Genomic DNA, 25,203 nt, shown 5'->3' on the forward strand with positions numbered 1-25,203 from the left:
CACCCCCCCCCAAAAAAAATGGAATACCTAGGAATAAACCTTATCAAGGAGGTGAAAGACTTATATGCTGAGAACTATAAAACATTAATAAAGGAAATAAAAGAGGATTCAAAGCGATGGAAAGATATCCCATGCTCTTGGATAAATTAATATTGTTAACATGGCAATACTACCCAAAGCAATTTACAGATTTAATGCGATCCCTATCAAATTACCCATTACATTTTCCACAGAACTAGAACAAATAATCCAAAATCTTATTATGGAACCATAAAATACCCAGAATTGCTAGAGCAATCCTGAGGAAAAACAACAAAGCAGGAGGCATAATTCTCCCAGACTTCAGAAAATACTAAAAAGCTACAGTAATCAAAACAGTGTGGTATTGGTACAAAAACAGGCATACAGATCAATGAAACCGAGTAGAGAGCACAGAAATAAACCCACACAACTATGGTCAATTAATCTTCGACAAAGAAGGCAAGAATATACAATGGAGAAAAGACATTTGCTTCAGCAAGTAGTACTGGGAAAGTTGGACAGCTGCCTGCAAATCAATGAAGCTAGAACACACCCTCACACCATACACAAAAATAAACTCAAAATGGCTTAAAGACTTAAATATAAGACATGACACCATAAAACTCCTAGAAGAGAACATAGGCAAAACATTCTCTGACATAAATTGTACCAATGTTTTCTTAAGTCAGTCTCCCAAGGCAATAGAAATAAAAACAAAATTAATCAAACTTACAAGCTTTTGCACAGCAAAGGAAACCATAAAAAAAATGAAAAGACAACCTACGGAATGGGAGAAAATATTTGCAAATGATGCAAGAGACAAGGGCTTAATCTCCAAAATATATAAACAGTTCATACAACTCAACAACAAAAAAACAAACAACCCAATCGAAAATGAGCAGAAGACCTAAACAGACATTTCTCCAAAGAAGACATACAGATGGCGAGTAGGCACATGAAAAGATGCTCAACATCACCAATTATTAGAGAAATGCAAATCAAAACTACAATGAGGTATCACCTCACACCAGTCAGAATGGCCATCGTTAAAAAGTCTACAAATAACAAATGCTGGAGAGGATGTGGAGAAAAGGGAACCCTCCTACACTGCTAGTGGGAATGTAAGTTGGTACAGCTACTATGGAAAACAGTATGCAGGTCCTTCAGAAAACTAAAAATAGAATTACTATATGATCCAGCAATCCCACTCCTGGGAATATACCTGGACAAAACTATAATTCAAAAAGATACATGCACCCCTATGTTCACAGCAGCACTGTTCACAATAGCCAAAACATGGAAACAACCTACATGTCCATCAACAGATGAATGGATAAAGAGGATGTGGTACATATATACAATGGAATACCACTCAGACATAAAAAAGAATGAAATAATGCCATTTGCAGCAACATGGATGCAACTAGAGATTATCATACTAAATGAAGTAAATCAGAAAGAGAAAGACAAATACTACATGATATCATTTACACGTGGAATCTAAAATATGGCAGAGTTTCCCTGGTGGTGCAATGATTAAGAATCCACCTGACAATGCAGGGGACATGGGTAGCCCTGGTCCGGGAAGATCCCACATGCCACAGAGCAACTAAGCCCGTGCACCACAACTACTGAGCCTGCGCTCTAGAGCCCGCGAGCCAAAACTACTGAAGCCCGTGCTCCACAACTACTGAAGCCCCCACGCCTGGAGCCCATACTCCGCAACAAGAGAAGCCACCACAATGAGAAGCCCATGCACCGCAATAAAGAGTAGCCCCCGCTCGCCACAGCTAGACAAAGCCCATGTGCAGCAATGAAGACCCAACCCAGCCAAAAAAAAAAAAATTATAAAAATAAAAAAAAATTTTAAATAAAATATGGCATAAATGAACCTATCTACAAAACAGAAACTGACTCATAGACATAGAGAACAGACTTGTGGTGACAAAGGGGCATAGGGATAGGGGAGGGATGGACTGGGAGTTTGGGGTTAGTAGATGCAAACCATTACTATAGAATGAACAAACAACAAGTGCTACTGTATAGCACAGGGAACTATATTCAATATCCTGAGATATTTTCCATAATGGAAAAGAATATAAAAAAGAATGTATATATATATATATATATATATACATGTATAACTGAATCACTTTGCTGTACAGCAGAAATTAACACAACATTGTAAATCAACTATACTTCAATTTGAAAAAAGAATATTCTAGAAACTAAAACAATTAAATAAATACACAGTATAAAAGGTTTATACAGTAAAGTCAACCCCATTACCTCATGAATGGAATCCACTCATATTCCCCTGAAAATGTTAGTTTCCATCAATTACACAACTTAGTTTAATTAGTTTAGTATGGGTACTATTTTGCTTCTGGACTTTAATTGATACTACTCAAAATGACAGGGCAGTAATCCCAGTTAGTATACCAATAATAAGGTGGTATTCTTAGCTATAATGTACCAATAGATATGAGTGTGTGCAAAGGAAATGGAAATCCTTCAGCTAATGAATATTGTAAGACTGCATATGGAAAATAACAGCAGAAATAGTTTTCATGTGGTTTAAAGAGAAAAGTCTCCTAAGAGTTTACAGAGCACAGTCCATATAGAACCTGTCTCTAGTGGCCTGGCCCAGTCCTGGGTGGTTTAAAAGGAAGAGCACAGAATTAGAAGTCAGAAGATCTGAATGTGAGCCCAGGCTCTATAACTTATTAGCTATTCGATTAAGGGCAAATCACTCATGCTATTCTCAAAGAAAAGTGGGGATGACACCACTATGTACACCTCTCCCATAGAAAAGATACACTGGAACTAATAATTTACTGGTGTAACCCTCCCCTCTAGACTGAAAACTCTTTGAAGGCAGGAGTCATGTCTCACTGAGTTCTCACTCACTACTTATTCTCACTACCTAAACTAACATGGTGCCTGAAAGACACAGTAACTCATGAACTGATGAATCATTTAAAGAATACCACCCTACCAATCTAACAGAAATATGGGAAGGGCTAAACTGAAAATACTCAACAAAGATGAGTTTATCACCATCAGTGTTTAAATGAAGAAATAAAAGCTATGTTTATCTTAACTATGAATGATTCAATTCTTGAAAGAATAACTAATACTTCAGATGATACAACCAGGAACCAAAAATATGATCTGAAATAAAGAGCTAGAATCACTAAGTTGAATTTAATACAAAGAAGCATAAAGTCTCATACTGATGCTTGAATAACACATGCCAATAAAGGATGAGGGTATATGGCTTGGGAACAGTTTGCATTAAAACATTCTGGGAAGGTTTTAGTTAACTTACATAAAGATGGTATGTTGAAATCTATTTTAAGGTTAAGCTGAATTAGGGAATTCCCTGGCACTCCAGTGGTAAGGACACCACAATCTCACTACCACGGGCCCCAGTTTGATCCCCTGTCGGGAAACTAATATCCCACAAGCTGTGCGGCATGGCCAAAAAAGAAAAAAGAGTCTTATATACAAGACACAAAATCATAATAAAGGAACAAGATTGAATAATTTAAAATAAAAGATTAAGCTGAATTAATACAAGAACACTACTCAGACAGGGGCAAGGAGAAGCACAGTGGTATAAGGGAGCAGAGATTCCAAATAAAAACAGATAAAATAAATGACTCAAATGTTGACCCTCAAGGACAACGGGAAGAAGAGAACATTCTAATGCCAGAAGTAAGCAATCACACACATGCTCACATACACAAAACAGGCACAAGTTTAAGGAGTCCTAGAAAAACATGGAAGAGAAACTATACTTATTAATTTTCAATATTCTTAAAAATGTACAGGAAGGGGCTTCCCTGGTGGCACAGTGGTTGAGAGTCCGCCTGCCGATGCAGGGGACACGGGTTTGTGCCCCGGTCTGGGAAGATCCCACACGCCATGGAGCAGCTGGGCCCGTGAGCCATGGCCGCTGAGCCTGCGCGTCCAGAGCCTGTGCTCCACAACGGTAGAGGCCACAACAGTGAGAGGCCCGCGTACCGCAAAAAAAAAAAAAAAAAAAAAAGTACAGGAAGAAATATCAGCCTTTTGCTTTCATTTTTGTCCTCTTCTTCTCAGGCAGGGCTTTATTCCTGAAGGTAACAACATTTGCAAAACTTCTAAATAAGGCAGGATATAGAAAAGTGTTTCTTAATTTCTTTTTTAAAAAAATATGTTTCACATAATAATTACTTTTAGCCTCTCTATGCACTTTAATTCATGTTGGCTGCCCTACTTAGAACGTCTTTTACAACAACTGGCATCTTGCTACCAGTCCTCTAAGTCCAGTACCTTCTCCATTTCTTCCCCATGGAGCTGCTGACATGTGAGATTTCACACACCAACGCGTTCTCTGAACTTCTGAAGATAAATAACCTCTTCTGTCTCTGAAACACCATAGCACCAATATACATATTTTTATAATACTTATGATGTTCCACTTGGTAATTCAATTGTTTGTATACCTGTTTCATCTCTTATACCAGATTATAAGGTTTTGGTGGGCCAAAACCCATCTTAGCTTGGTAGATTCCACAGCAGCTAGCATAGTTGTACTTGGAAGAAAAGATGAGAAAAGGAATGGGGGAAGGGGGAAAAAGAGGCGGAATAAATAGAAGGTCCAAAGTATAGTAGAAGACAGGTAAGTGCAGAGTTACCCTGGGGGTGTGCATTCTGGACCTATTTGTGGTTTCAAATATCCAAAAGACATACAAATAATATTGACGTGCCCCCTAGGGTTCCTGGGAATTCAACCTCAGGTTACTAGGAATTCAAAATAAGAAACATAAACTTTAACTATTTATGAATATAGATCAAACCCTCCTTTTTTTTGGCAGCAGAGAAAGGATAAGAGACTGGGAAAATGACTAAGATTTAAGGTAGAAATCTCTACCTTTATCCATAAGAAAAACAAACATTTCAAAAGTCCTAAAATGGGTGGTAAAACCAAATAAATGGATTATTCAATTAACAGACCACATCAATGGATTCTGCACAAATCTTTTCAAAGAGCTAGTGAAAAATGTGTTTTGAATATCACTTTGATTCTTCTTCCCTGAATTAAAATAATCGCTCATATCTGAATCCAAATGCCATGCTTTCTCCTGACACATAAATACTTACCATCCTCCTCAGGCAACTCTTCTGGACTAAGTTCTACTAATTCAAAGCCATGTTTGATACACCACTCTTGAGCCTTCTGTCGGTTTACACCTAAAATAACATGCAAAAGATTCTTTATAAGCAAAAATAAAATAAAACATGAATATTGCTGCAATACTCTCCACAATCTCAAAGTGTTACCTTTAATGTCAATGTTATTCTAAAGGCATACAAAATAAATTAATATAAGGAAAATGATTTCTCAAACCCCAAGTGTCCGTTCTTAAAAAATAAAATGTAAATATTGCAAGATTCCAAAGAGAAATAGCTGAAAATATTTTTGTAAGGTAATAAAATCACACAAGATATACTGTTCTAAGTTAAGGAAACCAATGTATTGTTTACCAAGAAATGGCAAATGTAACAGTGTATGTACCACCTACAATCCCACTGGAGTGCCTTACCATTTTCAGACACTCTATCGCAAACCAAGATCATCACCTCAGGTAACCATGCTTCTGCAAGTGGAAGCCAGGAGGAAACACTATCGAGACCAGATTTCTAGAGGGAGGAGAAAGAAACAGAAACAAAAACAGAAAAAGAAACATTAAGAGAACTCAAAGAAAATGCAAGGTTAAAAAAAACAAAGCACAAAATAATTTCTTATTCAAGGTCCATGGAAAACAAAATCTTACTTGTGTGCTGTCAAAGTAAACCACAAATGCTTGAACAGACTCTGCAATCTCTGCGGTGACGAGAAATTTGTTTGGCACCACACATAGATTGATATCTGCTGAATAGTATTTATTATCAATGGTCCAGGGATAAAACCTCACGGCATCGTTGGCAGTCACTTCCACAATAAGATCTTCTGTTCCAAGGATATCTAAATAAATGATAAAATATTACCATGGAAAGTACAAAACCAATATACAATGGTCAATTTTCTCAGTAAGATACCAGATTAATAATTCTCTTTATGAAAGGATTTCAAAGGGCCTTTGATTTATTAGGATATTTTCCTTCTCTGATCATTTGATTATAAAAGTAATGGTGACATAATTTAATTCAATTAATTGGCTTTTTTCTTTAAGAACATAAAAACTATTGTGACTAGATTACATAGTAGTAGAGAACAAAACAGTCATCTAGCCAAACACCCAGTAAAGAGCAAGCAGAAGAGAAAGAAAAACAGCTACATTTATTGCTTACATACTTTATGGAAGCTGGAAGACTGTGAGAATAGTCAAGAATTTGTAACTATTTTGTACTTACTGCAAGCTAAAAGGAAAATAGCAGCAAAGCTAAACCAGTAACAAAACGGTTACACACAGTCCCTGTGCCAAATGTTGACACATTAATTCAACTAATGAAATAAAAGAATGGATACTGCTAAATGACCCCATTCCATTTGTATATATTCATCCTTCTTCAGATTCTTTGAAAGCCAACTCAAATTCTTGTTGACAAAGACACTTCTGGCAAATTTTAATATAGAAAGCCAAGCAAATTAAATGATTTAGGAAAGAACCAAATCTTTCAGAAATCCATGTGCAACATGGGTATAACTAGTGAAATTCTTAACAGTAAATTACCAAGTCAGTGATGAACAAATATAGATGTGGTCATGGAACCACTAGAGCATTTTGCTTCCATAATGTCATACAATATTTAGAACTTGAAGAGACATCAGAAATTGTTCTAACCCGAACTCCCATCTCTCACACCCATAACCATAACCTCCATTTTACACAGATGTGGAAAATTAGCTTAGAGAAGTAAAATGACATGCCACTAACTGGGTTATAATAAGAATATACAGCCAAATGGCTACAAACTCCTTTTTAATGCATACTAAGATGAACATATAAAATATTCCTCATGAAAAAGAACACAGCAGGAGGCATAACCCTCCTAGACTTCAGACAATACTACAAAACTACAGTAATCAAAACAGCATGGTACTGGCACAAAAACAGACATGGATCAATGAAACAGAATAGAGAGCACAGAAATAAACCCACACAACTACAATCAATTAATCTTTGACAAAGAAGGCAAGAATATACAATGGAGAAAAGACATTCCCTTCAGCAAGTAGTACTGGGAAATTTGGACAGCTGCATGCAAATCAATGAAGTTAAAACACACCCTCACACCGTACACAAAAATAAACTCAAAATGGCTTAAAAACTTAAATATAAGACATGATACCATAAAACTCCTAGAAGAGAACATAGGCAAAACATTCTCTGACATAAATCGTACCAATGTTTTCTTAGGTCAGTCTCCCAAGGGTATAGATATAAAAGCAAAAATAAACAAATAGACCTAATCAAACTTACAAGCTTTTGCACAGCAAAGAAAACCACAAACAAAACAAAAATACAGCCTGTGGACTGGGAGAAAATATTTGCAAATCACATGACTGACAAAGGCTTAATTTCCAAAATACACAAACAGCTCATACAACTCAATAACAAAAAAACAAATAACCCTATCATAAAATGGGCAGAAGACCTAAACAAACATTTCTCCAAAGAAGACATACAGATGGCCAGTAGGCACATGAAAAGATGCTCAATGTCGCCAATTATAATTAAAATGCAAATCAAAACTATAATGAGGTACCACCTCACACCAGTCAGAAAGGCCACCATTAAAATGTCCACAAATTACAAATACTGAGAGGGTGTGGAGAAAAGGGAACATTCTTACACTGTTGGTGGGAATGTAAGTTCGTGCAGCCACTGTGGAAAACAGTATGGAGGTTCCCCAGACAACTAAAACTAGAATTACTATATAATCCAGCAATTCCACTCCTAGGCATATATCTGGACAAAACTATAATTTGAAAAGATACATGCATCCCTATGTTCATAGCAGCAGTATTCACAATAGCCAAGACATGGAAGCAACCTAAATGTCCATCGACAGATGAATGGATAAAGAAGATGTGGTACCTATACACAATGGAATACTATTCAACCATTTTTTAAAAATGAAATAATGCCATTTGCAGCAACATGGATGCAACTAGAGATTATCATACTAAGTGAAGTAAGTCAGAAAGGGAAAGACGAATACCATATGATATCACTTATATGTGGAATCTAAAATACAACACAAATGAATAAACCTATGAAACAAAAACAGACTCACAGACAGAGGACAGACTTGTGGTTGCCAAGGGGGAGGGGAGTGGGGGAAGGAAGGATTGGGAGTTTGGGGTTAGCAGATGCAAACTATTATACTATACAAGATGAATAAACAACAAGGACCTACTGTATAGCACAGGGAAACATATTCAATATTCTGTGATAAACCATAATGGGAAAGAATATGACAAGGAATGTATATATATGTATAACCGAATGACATTGATGTACAGCAGAAATTAACACATTATAAATCAACTACACTTCAATAATTAAAAATTATTTAAATATTTAATTTTTAAATATTTTTAAATATTTAAATTAAATTAAAATTAAATATTTAAATATTAAATATTCCTCAAACTCACAATTAGTAAGACACAAAAAACTAGAAGTTAAATTTTAAATTCCAGAGCTAGGATTATATATTTGGAACGTTGCCATAGTTTCTGCTCAACAAAAAGATATGCAGGAATTATTTAGTCTCAAAACTGCTAGGAAGAAACTTCCCTGGTGGTCCAGAGGTTCAGAGTCCGCCTTCCAATGCAGGAGATGCGGGTTTGATGCCTAGTCGGGGAACTAGGGTCCCACATGTCAGGGAGCAGCTAGGCCCGCATGCCACAGCCACTGAGCATGCAAGCCGCAACTGTAAGCCCATGAGCTCTGGAACCCACGTGCCACAACTAGAGAGAAGCCTGCGTGCCAGAGCAAAGGATCCTGTGTGCCGCCACTGAGACCCAATGCAGCCAAAAATAAATAAATAAATATTAAAAAATTTTAAAACCTGCTAGGAACGACATATAAAGTGTGTATGTGCGCATGTGCATTTTTTCATTGGTAAACTTTCATTATGTGGTTATTAAGAAGAACTGGTCTGGAGGAGACTTTCAAGATGGTGAAGGAATAAGAAATGGAGATCACCTTCCTCCCCACAAATACATCAGAAATACAACTACATGGGGAACAACTCCTACAGAACACCTACTGAATGCTGGCAGAAGACCTCAGACTTCCCGAAAGGCAAGAAACTCCCCACGTACCTGGATATATATATATTTTTTCCTTTTTCTCTTTTTGTGAGTGTGTATGTGTATGCTTCTTTGTGTGATTTTGTCTGTATAGCTTTGCTTTTTACCATTTGTCCTAGGGTTCTGTCTGTCCGTCTTTTTTTTTTTTTTAATATAGTTTTTAGCACTTGTTATCACTGGTGGATTGTTTTTTGGTTTGGTTGCTCTCTTCTTTCTTTCTTTCTTTTTTTCTCCCTTTTCTTCGAGCCATGTGGCTGACAGGGTCTTGTTGCTCTGGCTGGATGTCAGGCCTGTGTCTCTGATGTGGGAGAACCAAGTTTAGGACATTGGTCCACCAGAGACCTCCCGGCTCCATGTAATATCAAATGGCAAAAGCTCTCCCAGAGATCTCCATCTCAATGCTAAGACCCAGCTCCACTCAACGACCAGCAAGCTACAGTGCTGGACGCCCTATGCCAAACAACTAGCAAGACAGGAACACAACCCCATTCATTAGCAGAGAGGCTGGCTAAAGTCATAAAAACGTCACAGACACCCCAAAACATACCACCGGACACAGTCCTGCCCACCAGAAAGACAAGATCCAACGTCATCCACCAGAACACAGGCACTAGTCCCCTGCACCAGGAAGCCTACACAACCCACTGAACCAACCTTAGCCACTGGGGGTAGACACCAAAAACAACAGGAACCAAGAACCTGTGGGCTGCAAAAAGGATACCCCAAACACAGTAAGTTAAGCAAAATGAGAAGACAACGAAGCACACAGCAGATGAAGGAGCAAGGTTAAAAAGCCACCAGATCAAAAAAATGAAGAGGAAACAGGCAGCCTACTTGAAAAAAATTCAGAGTAATGATAGTAAAGATGATCCAAAATTTTGGAAATAGAATGGAGAAAACACACGAAACGTTTAACAAGGACCTAGAAGGACTAAAGAGCAAACAAACATGATGAGCATCACAATCATTGAAATTAAAAATTCTCTAGAAAGAATCAATAGCAGAATAACTGAGGCAGAAGATGGATAAGTGACCTGAAAGATAAAACAGTGGAAATAACTACTGCAGAGAAGAATAAAAAAAAAAGAATGAAAAGAATTGAGGACAGTCTTAGAGACCTCTGGGACAACATTAAACGCACCAACATTCGATTTATAGGGGTCCCAGAAGAAGAAGAGAAAAAGAAAGGGACTGATAAAATATTTTAAGAGCTTACAGTTGAAAATTTCCAATATAGGAAAGGAAATAGTCAACTCCAGGAAGCACAGTCCCATACAGGATAAATCCAAGGAGAAACATGCCAAGACACATACTAATCAAACTATAAAAAATTAAATACAAAGAAAAAATATTAAAAGTAGTAAGGGGAAAACAACAAATAACATAAAAGGGAATCCCCATAAGGTTAACAGTTGATCTTTCAGTAGAAACTCTGCAAGCCACAAGGGAGTAGCAGAACATATTTAAAGCGATGAAAGGGAAAAACCTACAACCAAGATGACTCTACCCAGCAAGGATCTCATTCAGATTCAAAGGAGAAATTAAAGCCTTTACAGACAAGCAAAAGCTAAGAGGATTCAGCACCACCAAACCAGCTTTACAACACATGCTAAAGGAACTCCTCTAGGCAGGAAACACAAGAGAAGGAAAAGACCTAAAATAACAAACCCAAAACAATTAAGAGAATGGTAGTACAAACATACATATCAATAATTACTTTAAATGTAAATGGATTAAATGCTCCAACCAAAAGACATAGACTGGCTGAATGGATACAAAAACAAGACCCGTATATATGCTGTCTACAAGAGACCCACTTCAGACCTAGGGACACATACAGACTGAAAGTGAAGGGATGGAAAAAGATATTCCATGAAAATGGAAATCAAAAGAAAGCTGGAGTAGCATTCTCATATGAGACAAAATAGACTTTAAAGGACACTACATAATGATCAAGGGATCAATCCAAGAAGAAGATATAACAATTGTAAATATTTATGCATCAAACATAGGAGCACCTCAATAGACAAGGCAAATGCTAACAGCCATAAAAGGGGAAATCTACAGTAACACAATCATAGTAGGGGACTTTAACACCCACTTTCACCAATGGACAGATCATCCAAAATGAATATAAATAAGGAAACACAAGCTTTAAATGATACATTAAACAAGATGGACTTAGTTGATATTTATAGGACATTCCATCCAAAACAACAGAATACACTTTCTTCTCAAGTGCTCATGGAACATTCTCCAAGATAGATCATTTCGGATCACAAATCAAGCCTTGGTATATTTAAGAAAATTAAAATCGCAAGAAGTATCTTTTCCGACCACAATACTATGAGACTAGACATCAATTACAGGAAAAAATCTGCAAAAAATAAAAACAGATGGAGGCTAAACAATACACTACTAAATTACCAAGAGAACACTGAAGAAATCAAAGAGGAAATCAAAAAATACCTAGAAACAAATGACAATGAAAATGCGACAACCCAAAACTTATGGAATGTATCAAAATCAGTTCTAAGAGGGAAGTTTATAGCAATACAATCCTACCTCAAGAAACAAAAAACACCTAAAATAAACAACCTAACCTTATACCTAAATCAATTAGAGAAAGAAGAAAAACACCCCAAAGTTAGCAGAAGGAAAGAAATCATAAAGAGCAGATCAGAAATAAATGAAAAAGAAATGAAGGAAACAATACCAAAGATCAATAAAACTAAAAGCTATTTCTTTGAGAAGACAAACAAAACGGATAAATCATTAGCCAGACTCATCAAGAAAAAAAGGGAGAAGACTAAAATCAACAGAATTAGAAATGAAAAAGAAGTTACAACAGACACTGCAGAAATACAAAGCATCCTAAGAGACTCTACAAGCAACTCTATGCCAATAAAATGGATAACCTGGAAGAAATGGACAAATTCTTAGAAAGGTATAACCTTCCAAGACTGAACCAGGAACAAATAGAAAATATGAACAAACCAATCACAAGTAATGAAATTGAAACTGTGATTAAAAATCCTCCAACACACAAAAGTCCAGGACCAGACGGCTTCACAGGTGAATTCTATCAAACATTTAGAGAAAAGCTAACACCCATCCTTCTCAAACACTTCCAAAAAATTGCAGAGGAAGGAACACCCCCAAACTCATTCTATGAGGCCACCATCACCCCGAGAGCAAAACCAGACAAAGATACTACAAATAAAGAAAATTACAGACGAATATCACTGATGAATATAGATGTAAAAATCCTCAACGAAATATTAGCAAACAGAATCCAAAAACACATTAAAAGGATCATATACCATGATCAAGTGGGATTTATCCCAGGGATGCAAGGATTCTTCAATATACGGAAATCAATCAATGTGATACACCATATTAACAAATTGAAGGATTAAAACCATATGATCATCTCAATAGATGCAGGAAGTTTTTTTTTACATCTTTATTGGAGTATAATTGCTTTACAATGGTGTGTTAGTTTCTGCTTTATAACAAATTGAATTAGTTATACATATACATATGTTCCCATATCTCCAGAAAGAGCTTTTGACAAAATTCAGTACCCATTTATGATAAAAAAAAATCTCCAGAAAGTGGGCATAGAGGGAACCTACTTCAACATAATAAAGACCATATATGACAAATCCACAGCAAACATCATTCTCAATGGTGAAAAACTGAAAGCATTTCCTCTAAGATCAGGAGACAAGGATGTCCACTGTCACCACTATTATTCAACATAGTTTTGGAAGTCGTAGCCACAGCAATCAGAGAAGAAATAAAAGGAATACAAATTGGAAAAGAAGAAGTAAAACTGTCACTGTTTGCAGATGACATGATACTGTACACAGAGAATCCTAAAGATGCCACCAGAAAACTACTAGAGCTAATCAGTGAATTTGATAAAACTGCAGGATACAAAATTAATGCACAGAAATCTCTGGCATTCCTATACATTAATGATGAAAAATCTGAAAGAGAAATTAAGGAAACACTCCCATTTACCATTGCAACAAAAAGAATAAAATACCTAGGAATAAACCTACCTAGGGAGACAAAAGACCTATATGCAGAAAACTATAAGACACTGATGAAAGAAATTAAAGATGATACCAACAGATGGAGACATATAGCACATTCTTGGATTGGAAGAGTCAATATTGTGAAAATGACTATATTACCCAAAGCAATCTACAGATTCAATGCAATCCCTATCAAATTACCAATGGCATTTTTTACGGAACTAGAACAAAAAAATCTTAAAATTTGTATGGACACACAAAAGACCCCGAATAGCCAAAGCAGTCTTGAGGGAAAAAAAATGGAGCTGGAGGAATCAGACTCCCTGACTTCAGACTATACTACAGTAATCAAGACAATATGGTACTGGCACAAAAACAGAAACACAGATCAATGGAACAAGATAGAAAGCCCAGAGATTAAACCCATGCACCTGAGGTCAACTAATCTATGACAAAGGAGGCAAGGATATACAATGGAGAAAAGACAGTGTCTTCAATAAGTGGTGCTGGGAAAACTAGACAGCTACATGTAAAAAAATAAAACTAGAACACTCCCTAACACCATACACAAAAATAAACTCAAAATGGATTAGAGATGTAAATGTAAGACCGGGCACTATAAAACTCTTAGAGGAAAACATAGGAAGAACACTCTTTGACATAAATCACAGCGAGATCTTTATGGATCCACCTCCTAGAGTAATGGAAATAAAAACAAAAATAAACAAATGGGACCAAATGAAACTTCAAAGCTTTTGCACAGCAAAGGAAACCATAAACAAGACAAAAAGCCAACCCTCAGAATGGGAGAAAATATTTGCAAACGAATCAACGGACAAAGGATTAATCTCCAAAATATATAAACAGCTCATGCAGGTCAATATTAAAAAAACAAACAACCCAATCCAAAAATGAGCAGAAGACATAAATAGACACTTCTCCAAAGAAGACATACAGATGGCCTAGAAGCACATGAAAAGCTGCTCAACATCACTAATTATTAGAGAAATGCAAATCAAAACTACAATGAGGTATCACCTCACACCAGTTAGAATGGACATCATCAGAAAATCTACGAACAACAAATGCTGGAGAGGGTGTGAAGAAAAGGTAACCCTCTTGCACTGTTGGTGGGAATATAAATTGATACAGGCACTATGGAGAACAGTATGGAGGTTCCTTAAAAAACTAAAAATAGAATTACCATATGATCCAGCAATCCCACTACTGGGCATATACCCAGAGAAAACCATAATTCAAAAAGACACATGCACCCCAATGTTCATTGCAGCACTATTTACAATAGCCAGGTCATGGAAGCAACCTAAATACCCACTGACAGACGAATGGATAAAGAAGATGTGGTAGATATATACAATGGAATATTACTCAGCCATAAAAAGGAACGAAATTGGGTCATTTGTTGAGACATGGATGGATCTAGAGACTGTCATACAGAGTGAAGTAAGTCAGAAAAAGAAAAACAAATATCGTATATTAACGCATGCATGTGGAACCTAGAAAAATGGTACAGATGAAGTGGTTTGCAGGGCAGAAGTTGAGACACAGATGTACAGAACAAACGTCTGGACACCAAGGGGGGAAAGCCACGGCATGGTGGGGGTGGTGGTGTGATGAACTGGGCAATTGGGATTGACATGTATACACTGATGTGTATAAAATTGATGACTAATAAGAACGTGCTGTATAAAAAAAAATTTTTTTTAAATTAAAACAAGCCTGCAAAAAGGAGACCCCAAACACAGTAACATAAGCAAAATGAGAAGACAGAAAAACACACAGCAGGAGAAGGAGCAAGATAAAAACCCACCAGATCTAACAAATGAAGAGGTAATAGGCAGTCTACCTGAAAAAGAATTCAGAATAATGATGGTAAAGATGATCCAAGATTCTATTTCCCAGATCCAAAATCTTGGAAATAGAATAGACAAAATGCAAGAAACAGTTAACAAGGACCTAGAAGAACTAAAGATGAATCAAGCATCAATTAAAAACACAATACATGAAATAAAAAATACTCTAGACAGGATCAATAGCAGAATAACTGAGGCAGAAGAACGGATAAGTGAGGTGGAAGATAAAATAGTGGAAATAACTGCTGCAGAGCAAAATAAAGAAAAAAGAATGAAAAGAACAGAGGACAGTCTCAGAGACCTCTGGGACAACATTAAACGCACCAACATTCGAATTATAGGGGTTCCAGAAGAAGAAGAGAAAAAGAAAGGGACTGAGAAAATATTTGAAGAGATTATAGTTGAAAACTTCCCTAATATGGGAAAGGAAATAGTTAATCAAGTCCAGGAGGCACAGAGAGTCCCATACAGAATAAATCCAAGGAGAAATACGCCAAGACACATATTAATCAAACTGTCAAAAATTAAACACAAAGAAATCATATTAAAAGCAGCAAGGCAAAAACAACAAATAACACACAAGGGAATGCCCATCAGGATAACAGCTGACCTCTCAGCAGAAACTCTACAAGCCAGAAGGGAGTGGCAGGACATAATTAAAGTGATGAAGGAGAAAAACCTGCAACCAAGATTACTCTACCCAGCAAGGATCTCATTCAGATTTGATGGAGAAATTAAAACGTTTACAGACAAGCAAAAGCTGAGAGAGTTCAGCATCACCAAACCAGCTTTACAACAAATGCTAAAGGAACTTCTCTAGGCAAGAAACACAACAGAAGTAAAAGACCTACAATAACGAACCCAAAACAATTAAGAAAATGGGAATAGGAACATACATATTGATAATTACCTTAAATGTAAATGGACTAAATGCTCCCACCAAAAGATACAGATTGGCTGAATGGATACAAAAACAAGACCCATATATATGCTGTCTACAAGAGACCCACTTCAGACCTAGAGACACATACAGACTGAAAGTAAGGGGATGGAAAAAGATATTCCATGCAAATGGAAATCAAAAGAAAGCTGGAGTAGCAATTCTCATATCAGACAAAATAGACTTTAAAATAAAGACTACTAGAAGAGACAAAGAAGGACACTACCTAATGATCAAGGGATCGATCCAAGAAGAAGATATAACAACTGTAAATATTTATGCACCCAACATAGGAGCACCTCAATACATAAGGCAAATACTAACAGCCATAAAAGGAGAAATCGACAGTAACACAATCATAGTAGGGGACTTTAACACCCCACTTTCACCAATGGACAGATCATCCAAAATGAAAATAAATAAGGAAACACAAGCTTTAAATGATACATTAAACAAGATGGACTTAATTGATATTTATAGGACATTCCATCCAAAAACAACAGAATACACATTTTTCTCAAGTGCTCATGGAACATTCTCCAGGATAGATCATATCTTGGGTCACAAATCAAGCCTTGGTAAATTTAAGAAAATTGAAATTGTATCAAGTATCTTTTCCGACCACAATGCTATGAGACTAGATATCAATTACAGGAAAAGAGCTGTAAAAAATACAAACACATGGAGGCTAAACAATACACTACTTAATAACGAAGTGATCACTGAAGAAATCAAAGAGGAAATTAAAAAATACCTAGAAACAAATGACAATGGAGACACGACGACCCAAAACCTATGGGATGCAGCAAAGGCAGTTCTAAGAGGGAAGTTTATAGCAATACAATCCCACCTTAAGAAACAGGAAACATCTCGAATAAACAACCTAACCTTGCACCTAAAGCAATTAGAGAAAGAAGAACAAAAACATCCCAAAGTTAGCAGAAGGAAAGAAATCATAAAAATCAGATCAGAAATAAATGAAAAAGAAATGAAGGAAACAATAGCAAAGATCAATAAAACTAAAAGCTGGTTCTTTGAGAAGATAAACAAAATTGATAAACCATTAGCCAGACTCATCAAGAAAAAAAGGGAGAAGACACAAATCAATAGAATTAGAAATGAAAAAGGAGAAGTAACAACTGACACTGCAGAAATACAAAAGATCATGAGAGATTATTACAAGCAACTCTATGCCAATAAAATGGACAACCTGGAAGAAATGGACAAATTCTTAGAAATGCACAACCTGCCGAGACTGAACCAGGAAGAAATAGAAAATATGAACAGACCAATCACAAGCACTGAAATTGAAACTGTGATTTAAAATCTTCCAACAAACAAAAGCCCAGGACCAGATGGCTTCACAGGCGAATTCTATCAAGCATTTAGAGAAGAGCTAACACCTATCCTTCTCAAACTCTTCCAAAATATAGCAGAGGGAGGAACACTCCCAAACTCATTCTACGAGGCCACCATCACCTTGATACCAAAACCAGACAAGGATGTCACAAAGAAAGAAAACTACAGGCCAATATCACTGATGAACATAGATGCAAAAATCCTCAACAAAATACTAGCAAACAGAATCCAACAGCACATTAAAAGGATCATACACCATGATCAAGTGGGGTTTATTCCAGGAATGCAAGGATTCTTCAATATACGCAAATCAATCAACGTGATACAACATATTAACAAATTGAAGGAGAAAAACCATATGATCATCTCAATAGATGCAGAGAAAGCTTTCGACAAAATTCAACACCCATTTATGATAAAAACCCTGCAGAAAGTAGGCATAGAGGGAACTTTCCTCAACATAATAAAGGCCATATATGACAAACCCACAGCCAACATCGTCCTCAATGGTGAAAAACTGAAACCATTTCCACTAAGATCAGGAACAAGACAAGGTTGCCCACTCTCACCACTCTTATTCAACATAGTTTTGGAAGTTTTAGCCACAGCAATCAGAGAAGAAAAGGAAATAAAAGGAATCCAAATTGGAAAAGAAGAAGTAAAGCTGTCACTGTTTGCAGATGACATGATACTATACATAGAGAATCCTAAAGATGCTACCAGAAAACTACTAGAGCTAATCAATGAATTCGGTAAAGTTGCAGGATACAAAATTAATGCACAGAAATCTCTGGCATTCCTATATACTGATGATGAAAAATCTGAAAGTGAAATCAAGGAAACACTCCCATTTACCACTGCAACAAAAAGAATAAAATACCTAGGAATAAACCTACCTAAGGAGACAAAAGACCTGTATGCAGAAAATTATAAGACACTGATGAAAGAAATTAAAGATGATACAAATAGATGGAGAGATGTACCATGTTCTTGGATTGGAAGAATCAACATTGTGAAAATGACTCTACTACCCAAAGCAATCTACAGATTCAATGCAATCCCTATCAAACTACCACTGGCATTTTTCACAGAACTAGAACAAAAAATTTCACAATTTGTATGGAAACACAAAAGACCCCGAATAGCCAAAGCAATCTTGAGAACGAAAAATGGAGCTGGAGGAATCAGGCTCCCTGACTTCAGACTATACTACAAAGCTACAGTAATCAAGACAGTATGGTACTGGCACAAAAACAGAAAGATAGATCAATGGAACAGGATAGAAAGCCCAGAGATAAACCCACGGACATATGGTCACCTTATCTTTGATAAAGGAGGCAGGAATGTACAGTGGAGAAAGGACAGTCTCTTCAATAAGTGGTGCTGAGAAAACTGGATAGGGACATGTAAAAGTATGAGATTAGATCACTCCCTAACACCATACACAAAAATAAGCTCAAAATGGATTAAAGACCTAAATGTAAGGCCAGACACTATCAAACTCTTAGAGGAAAACATAGGCAAAACACTCTATGACATAAATCACAGCAAGATCCTTTTTGACCCACCTCCTAGAGAAATGGAAATAAAGACAAAAATAAACACATGGGACCTAATGAAACTTAAAAGCTTTTGCACAGCAAAGGAAACCATAAACAAGACCAAAAGACAACCCTCAGAATGGGAGAAAATATTTGCAAATGAAGCAACTGACAAAGGATTAATCTCCAAAATTTATAAGCAGCTCATGCAGCTCAATAACAAAAAAACAAACAACCCAATCCAAAAATGGGCAGAAGACCTAAATAGACATTTCTCCACAGAAAATATACAGACTGCCAACAAACACATGAAAGGATGCTCAACATCTTTACTCATTAGAGAAATGCAAATCAAAACTACAATGAGATATCATCTCACACCAGTCAGAATGGCCATCATCAAAAAATCTAGAAACAATAAATGCTGGAGAGGGTGTGGAGAAAAGGGAACACTCTTGCACTGCTGGTGGGAATGTGAATTGGTACAGCTGCTATGGAGAACGGTATGGAGGTTCCTTAAAAAACTACAAATAGAACTACCATATGACCCAGCAATCCCACTACTAGGCATATACCCTGAGAAAACCATAATTCAAAAAGAGACATGTACCAAAATGTTCATAGCAGCCCTATTTACAACAGCCCGGAGATGGAAACAACCTAAGTGTCCATCATCAGATGAATGGATAAAGAAGATGTGGCACATATATACAATGGAATATTACTCAGCCATAAAAAGAAATGAAATTGAGCTATTTGTAATGAGGTGGATAGACCTAGAGTCTGTCATACAGAGTGAAGTAAGTCAGAAAGAGAAAGACAAATACTGTATGCTAACACATATATATGGAATTTAAGAAAAAAAAATGTCATGAAGAACATAGGGGTAAGACAGGAATAAAGACACAGACCTACTAGAGAATGGACTTGAGGATATGGGGAGGGGGAAGGGTAAGCTGTGACAAAGTGAAAGAGTGGCATGGACATATATACACTACCAAACGTAAGGTAGATAGCTAGTGGGAAGTAGCCGCATAGCACAGGGAGATCAGCTCGGTGCTTTGTGACCGCCTGGAGGGGTGGGATAGGGAGGGTGGGAGGGAGACGCAAAAGGGAGGGGATATGGAAACATATGTATATGTATAACTGATTAAATTTGTTATAAAGCAAAAAATAAAAATAAAAAAAATTAAAAAAAACTAAAAAAAAAAAAAAAATTAAAACAAAACTACAATGAGGTATCACCTCATACCAGTCAGAATGGCCATCATCAAAAATCTACAAACAATAAATGCTGGAGTGGGTGTGGAGAAAAGGGAACCCTCTTGCACTGTTGCTGGGAATGTTAATTGATACAGTCACTATGGAGAACAGTACGGAGGTTCCTTAAAAATCTAAAAATAGAACTAGCATACAACCCAGCAATCCCACTACTGGGCATATACCCTGAGAAATCCATAATTCAAAAAGAGTCATGTAGCACAATGTTCACTGCAGCTCTATTTACAATAGCCAGGACGTGGAAGCAACCTAAATGTACATCGACAGATGAATGGATAAAGAAGATGTGGCACATATATACAATGGAATATTACTCAGCCATAAAAAGAAATGAAATTGAGTTATTTGTAGTGAGGTGGATGGACCTAGAGTCTGTCATACAGAGTAAAGTCAGAAAGAGAAAAACAAATACCGTATGCTAATACATATATATGGAATCTAAAAAAAAAAAAAGGTTCTGAAGAACCTAGGGATGGGACAGGAATAATGATGCAGATGTAGAGAATGGACTTGAGGACACAAGGAGGGGGAAGGGTAAGCTGGGACGAAGTGAGAGAGTGGCATGGACTTACATATACTACCAACTGTAAAACAGATAGTGGGAAGCAGCCGCATAGCCCAGGGACATCAGCTGGGTACTTTGTGACCACCTAGAGGGGTGGGATAGGGAGGGTGGGAGGGAGAGGCAAAAGGGAGGAGATATGGGGATATATGTATATGTAGAGCTGATTCACTTTGTTATAAAGCAGAACCTAACACACCATTGTAAAGCAATTATACTCCAATAAAGATGTTAAAAAAAAAAGAACTGGTCTGCTGAAAATAAAACCTCTTTTTTAACCAAAAAATTAAATTTCAAATAAATTTAAGACTTTACCTTTGACATAAGGCCCCTTTTGAAACTACCTTTCTAAAAATTTTCACCAAAACCAGAATTGTTACTCTTAAATTAACAGGTCTGTGCCAGTATTTGAAAATCTGAGTTTACCCTGTCTCTTTAAGAAATCAGTAGTTCTTTCTGCTTAATTTCTACCTTAAGTTATAGTCTTTTATTAATTATCAATCAATCCCATAGCAGCCAGCTGCAGTGCCCCTCATAATGGAGCTCAGGTAAGAAATAACCAGGAAGAACACATAAGTTATTAAAATCAAAGATTCTGCTCTCATGTAAATGTCTCATAGAAAAAAAAAAACCACCTCAGATCAAAGCCTATGTTGCATCCAAAGCTAACGTTTCAAACTTCAAGCAAGTGCATTAATATATGCCGATAAAAGCACATATGGAATGAAGGAAAACTGAACCAAGGAGAGTAGCAAAAAATGTATAAACTGATTTCTTTTTTAAGGGTAGGAGGAGCCACCACATGGAATCAGTCTTCATTCACAGGTAATTTTTTAACATATTGAATTGACTTTTGTTTTAAGGGGGGAGCACAAAGAGTACAACAATGAACTCACTGTTTTCAAGGGGAAAGTAGAAGGAGCACGGGACTAGTACTCCTACCAGCGCCACAGCCAGTTCTTGATATTTCCTAGGCTGGTTGTATTGTTAGAAACTGGAATAAAACGTAGGTTACGGTGTTTTCAAGTCAGTGTCTTCAACTAACATGAAAAAATTAAATCAATGAAGATGTCATATATGTACTTACAAACTGCAATTCAGAATATTTGGATCCATTAAGGATGGTTCATTTTATTAATCAATGTCTAGAATACAAGAGGATAAACCACTGTGTTACTCAGAACTCCTAAAATGTCAATTACATACTGTGGTTGATTTTCAAGTGAGAAGATATTTACTTAACACATACAAAGAAGCTATTTCTTTCTCTTTTCTCTAAATCTAAATGAGAATAGAAACAATAAATTGGGAAAATGAATTTTACCTTTCAAAGTTTTAGCAGCTCCGTGGTCTTTTGTTTTGTTTTCATTCTTTGTGCTGCCTAAAACAATTTCATAGGTCAATTTACTTATCAGATTTTTTTAACATTTTATGTCTAATCAGATACTTTCAGTGAGGCTGCATGTGGGCTTTATTATCACATCTGTGCCATATTAGAACTAGAGAGAGAAAAGTGAAGATGGGCTCTTTCTAGTTCTTATCATCAACATCATAATGCAGAGTTTAATTTAAAAAATGTAAATGTCTACACTAAATACAGTTTTTCTCCCTCATCCTTTATATTTGGTTTCAAACGCTTAACAAGTTTATTCTTCTCCACATTGAAGCAAAAATCACTCAAATGCTGGTGCACATGGCTAAGAGTTTCCAGAGATCAGTCAGTATAATTCACTCATTTCACAGATAAGAAAACTGAGGGCCAGAAAAAAGAAGCCACTTGCCTAATAGGAGCAGAGCCTAAAACGGAATTCAGGTCGTCAGCATTCTTTCCTACTCTATTGTGGTGCGTTACACGGTACAATACGTAGCGTTTGAGCTAGATCACACTCAAGTGTCTAACGGTCACAGCCAAAACTAACCTATGGGGCTAAGCATCCTCTTCCCTTTCATGAAAACCAAAAATAAGAGCTGGAATGAGGGTACCAAAAGATGTGACCCCACGGTACAACTAACCCATCAGAAAACTGTTGATGGATTTCGAGTATTTTTATGTCAAAAGTGAGTCATAGTGATCTTGTGGGAGTTTTTTGCCAGACAGACTTCCTAGAAAAACCTGCCATGGCCTCTCTTCTTTGCCCTGCACTAAACTGAATTTTGATGTAGTCAAAATGATGCACAAATACAATCAAGAGCAGCTTCTCCCTCCTTCTGCCATTCACTCTGCTGGCAGCCACCTGGTGGAGCTGTAATACATCATTTTTTAAGAGACAAATACTAGATGATGGCCAGCTATGTTATTATGAATGGTTTCACAGCTTAAAATAGTTAATTCATAGTGTTTTCAGATGAGAAGTTAAACGTCAATTCAGTTCCAGTAGCAAGTGTAAACCTTTCCCCCAGCTTTAAGTATAAATCTCCTTTCCTGCTTGAGAAACTGTTACATACCGATCAATTCTCCAGCAACTCCTACTTACTTCTCACTTCCTTGGTGATCTTATTTCCCCTATAGTCCCTCCCACTTGGCAAGTTACTGAAGAGATTCCAAAGTTGAAGAAAGCTGTAAGCCAAGGAAGCATTTCAGGTCAGTGACCCAGCACCTCCCTCTTCTTCTTGCCCTTCTTTCTACTATTCCGTCTCTCCTGATGTTCCTTCCCTCAGAAAAAGGTTAATTTGGGAAGCAATCATTAAAGAAAGGGGCAAGAAGCTTTCTGAGGTTCCAAGGCAAATTCACAAAACAGCACAAATACCCAATTTCATACATGCATATATATAAATACAATCCTTACCTTACCCCCTCACCTATCTACCCCAGCCAAAAAAGACCAAATCAGTGCATTCTAAACTCAAGGAACTGATACTGTTTTAGATTATTCGTATCTCCTTCAGTAGGAGAATTAAAGACACTTTTTTTTTTTTAAATACTTCTGAGCAATAACAGCTGTGAAGTTGTGGCTTGGCACACCAGTTAGATTTTCTTTTCTTTTTTTTAAACATTCTTTTCTTTATATATATTTATTTTATTTATTTATTTTTTGGCTGTGTTGGGTCTTTGTTGATGTGCACAGGCTTCTCATTGCGGTGGCTTCTCTTGCTGCGGAGCATGGGCTCTAGGCGTGCAGGCTTCAGTAGCTGTGGCACGCAGGCTCAGTAGTTGTGGCTCACAGGCTCTAGAGCGCAGGCTCAGTAGTTGTGGTGCACAGGCTTCTCACTGCAGTGGCTTCTCTTGTTGCGGAGCACAGGCTCCAGGCGCGTGGGCTTCAGTATTTGTGGCACGCAGGCTCAGTAGTTGTGGCTTGCGGACTCTAGAGCACGGGCTCAGTAGTTGTGGTGCACGGGCTTAGTTACTCCACGGCATGTGGGATCCTCCCAGACCAGGGCTCGAACCTATGTCCCCTGCATTGGCAGGTGGATTCTTAACCACTGCGCCACCAGGGAAGCCCTAAAGACACTTTTAATACTGGTAGAATTAATGTGCACTTAATTAATCATGACACTGATTAATTGATTTGAGACACTGATTTGTGAAGAGTTGTCCAGTGGTTAAATCATATTTTCTATGCCCTGAGGGAAGTGACAGCTGCCACCTCAAATCAAGACGATCCTTCCAGAAAGGAGCACTCTTCTGAGAATACAGTTGGTTTTATTCTTTCTCATAGACCTGAAACTGCCTTTGCAGCCAGGCATCATAACCTCCCACCCCTGATACCAGTGTCTTTCATGGTACCCACTCCTCTGGGGGACCCACAGTTCCTTCCCCTTCCCTTTGTGATGGCAGCACTACTAACCAGAAAAGGCCGGAAAAGAGAAACAGCACAGACCTGGGGTCAGAGGGACCTGCATTTGAATGCTGGCCCTCAGTGAGAATGACAAATTAATCTCTCTGTGAGTCACCTCGGCTGCAACAGGGGACAAAAACACTCCTCAAGTGGCTCCTTGAAGATTAAATAAAACAATGCCCAAGAAGCGCAGGTGGGCGCTGGGCACAGAGCAGGCCCTCAGTAAAGTTCACATCCTCCTCCCCAGCTCAGCTTCCTGCACACGTGGCAGCACTTCTGACTCTAAGAGGACAGGTTACACACGTGTTGAGGAGAGTTAGTAAGAAACATTACAATTAGGAAATAACAAAGCTGCTCTGGCCCCTCCCTTCCCAAAGTATGCCTTCTCAAATTTTTCTTTTCCATTGTTAAGGCTCAGACTGAGAAAGAAGAGAAAGCAATTAGGAAAAGTATAGGAGGCAGTAGAGTCTGACGTCAGCTGAAGGAG

General features: G+C 37.3%; 1 protein-coding gene across 2 annotated transcripts in view; it reads right to left on the bottom strand.

Moving 5' to 3' along the window:
- Positions 1-25,203, bottom strand: part of AAGAB (alpha and gamma adaptin binding protein) — an 82,983-nt gene that overhangs the window by 47,467 nt on the left and 10,313 nt on the right. For both annotated transcript variants that reach the window (XM_082619129.1, XM_082619128.1), the window contains exons 2-4: positions 5,847-6,037; positions 5,616-5,712; positions 5,173-5,262 (exon numbers count right to left, since the gene is read on the bottom strand). In XM_082619129.1, coding sequence (XP_082475255.1) covers positions 5,173-5,262; positions 5,616-5,712; positions 5,847-6,037 — 378 coding nt within the window. The remainder of the gene's footprint in view (positions 1-5,172; positions 5,263-5,615; positions 5,713-5,846; positions 6,038-25,203) is intronic.

Source organism: Mesoplodon mirus (genome assembly GCF_964341445.2).
Source record: "Mesoplodon mirus genome assembly, chromosome: 4".
Classification (NCBI taxonomy): Eukaryota; Metazoa; Chordata; class Mammalia; order Artiodactyla; family Ziphiidae; genus Mesoplodon; species Mesoplodon mirus.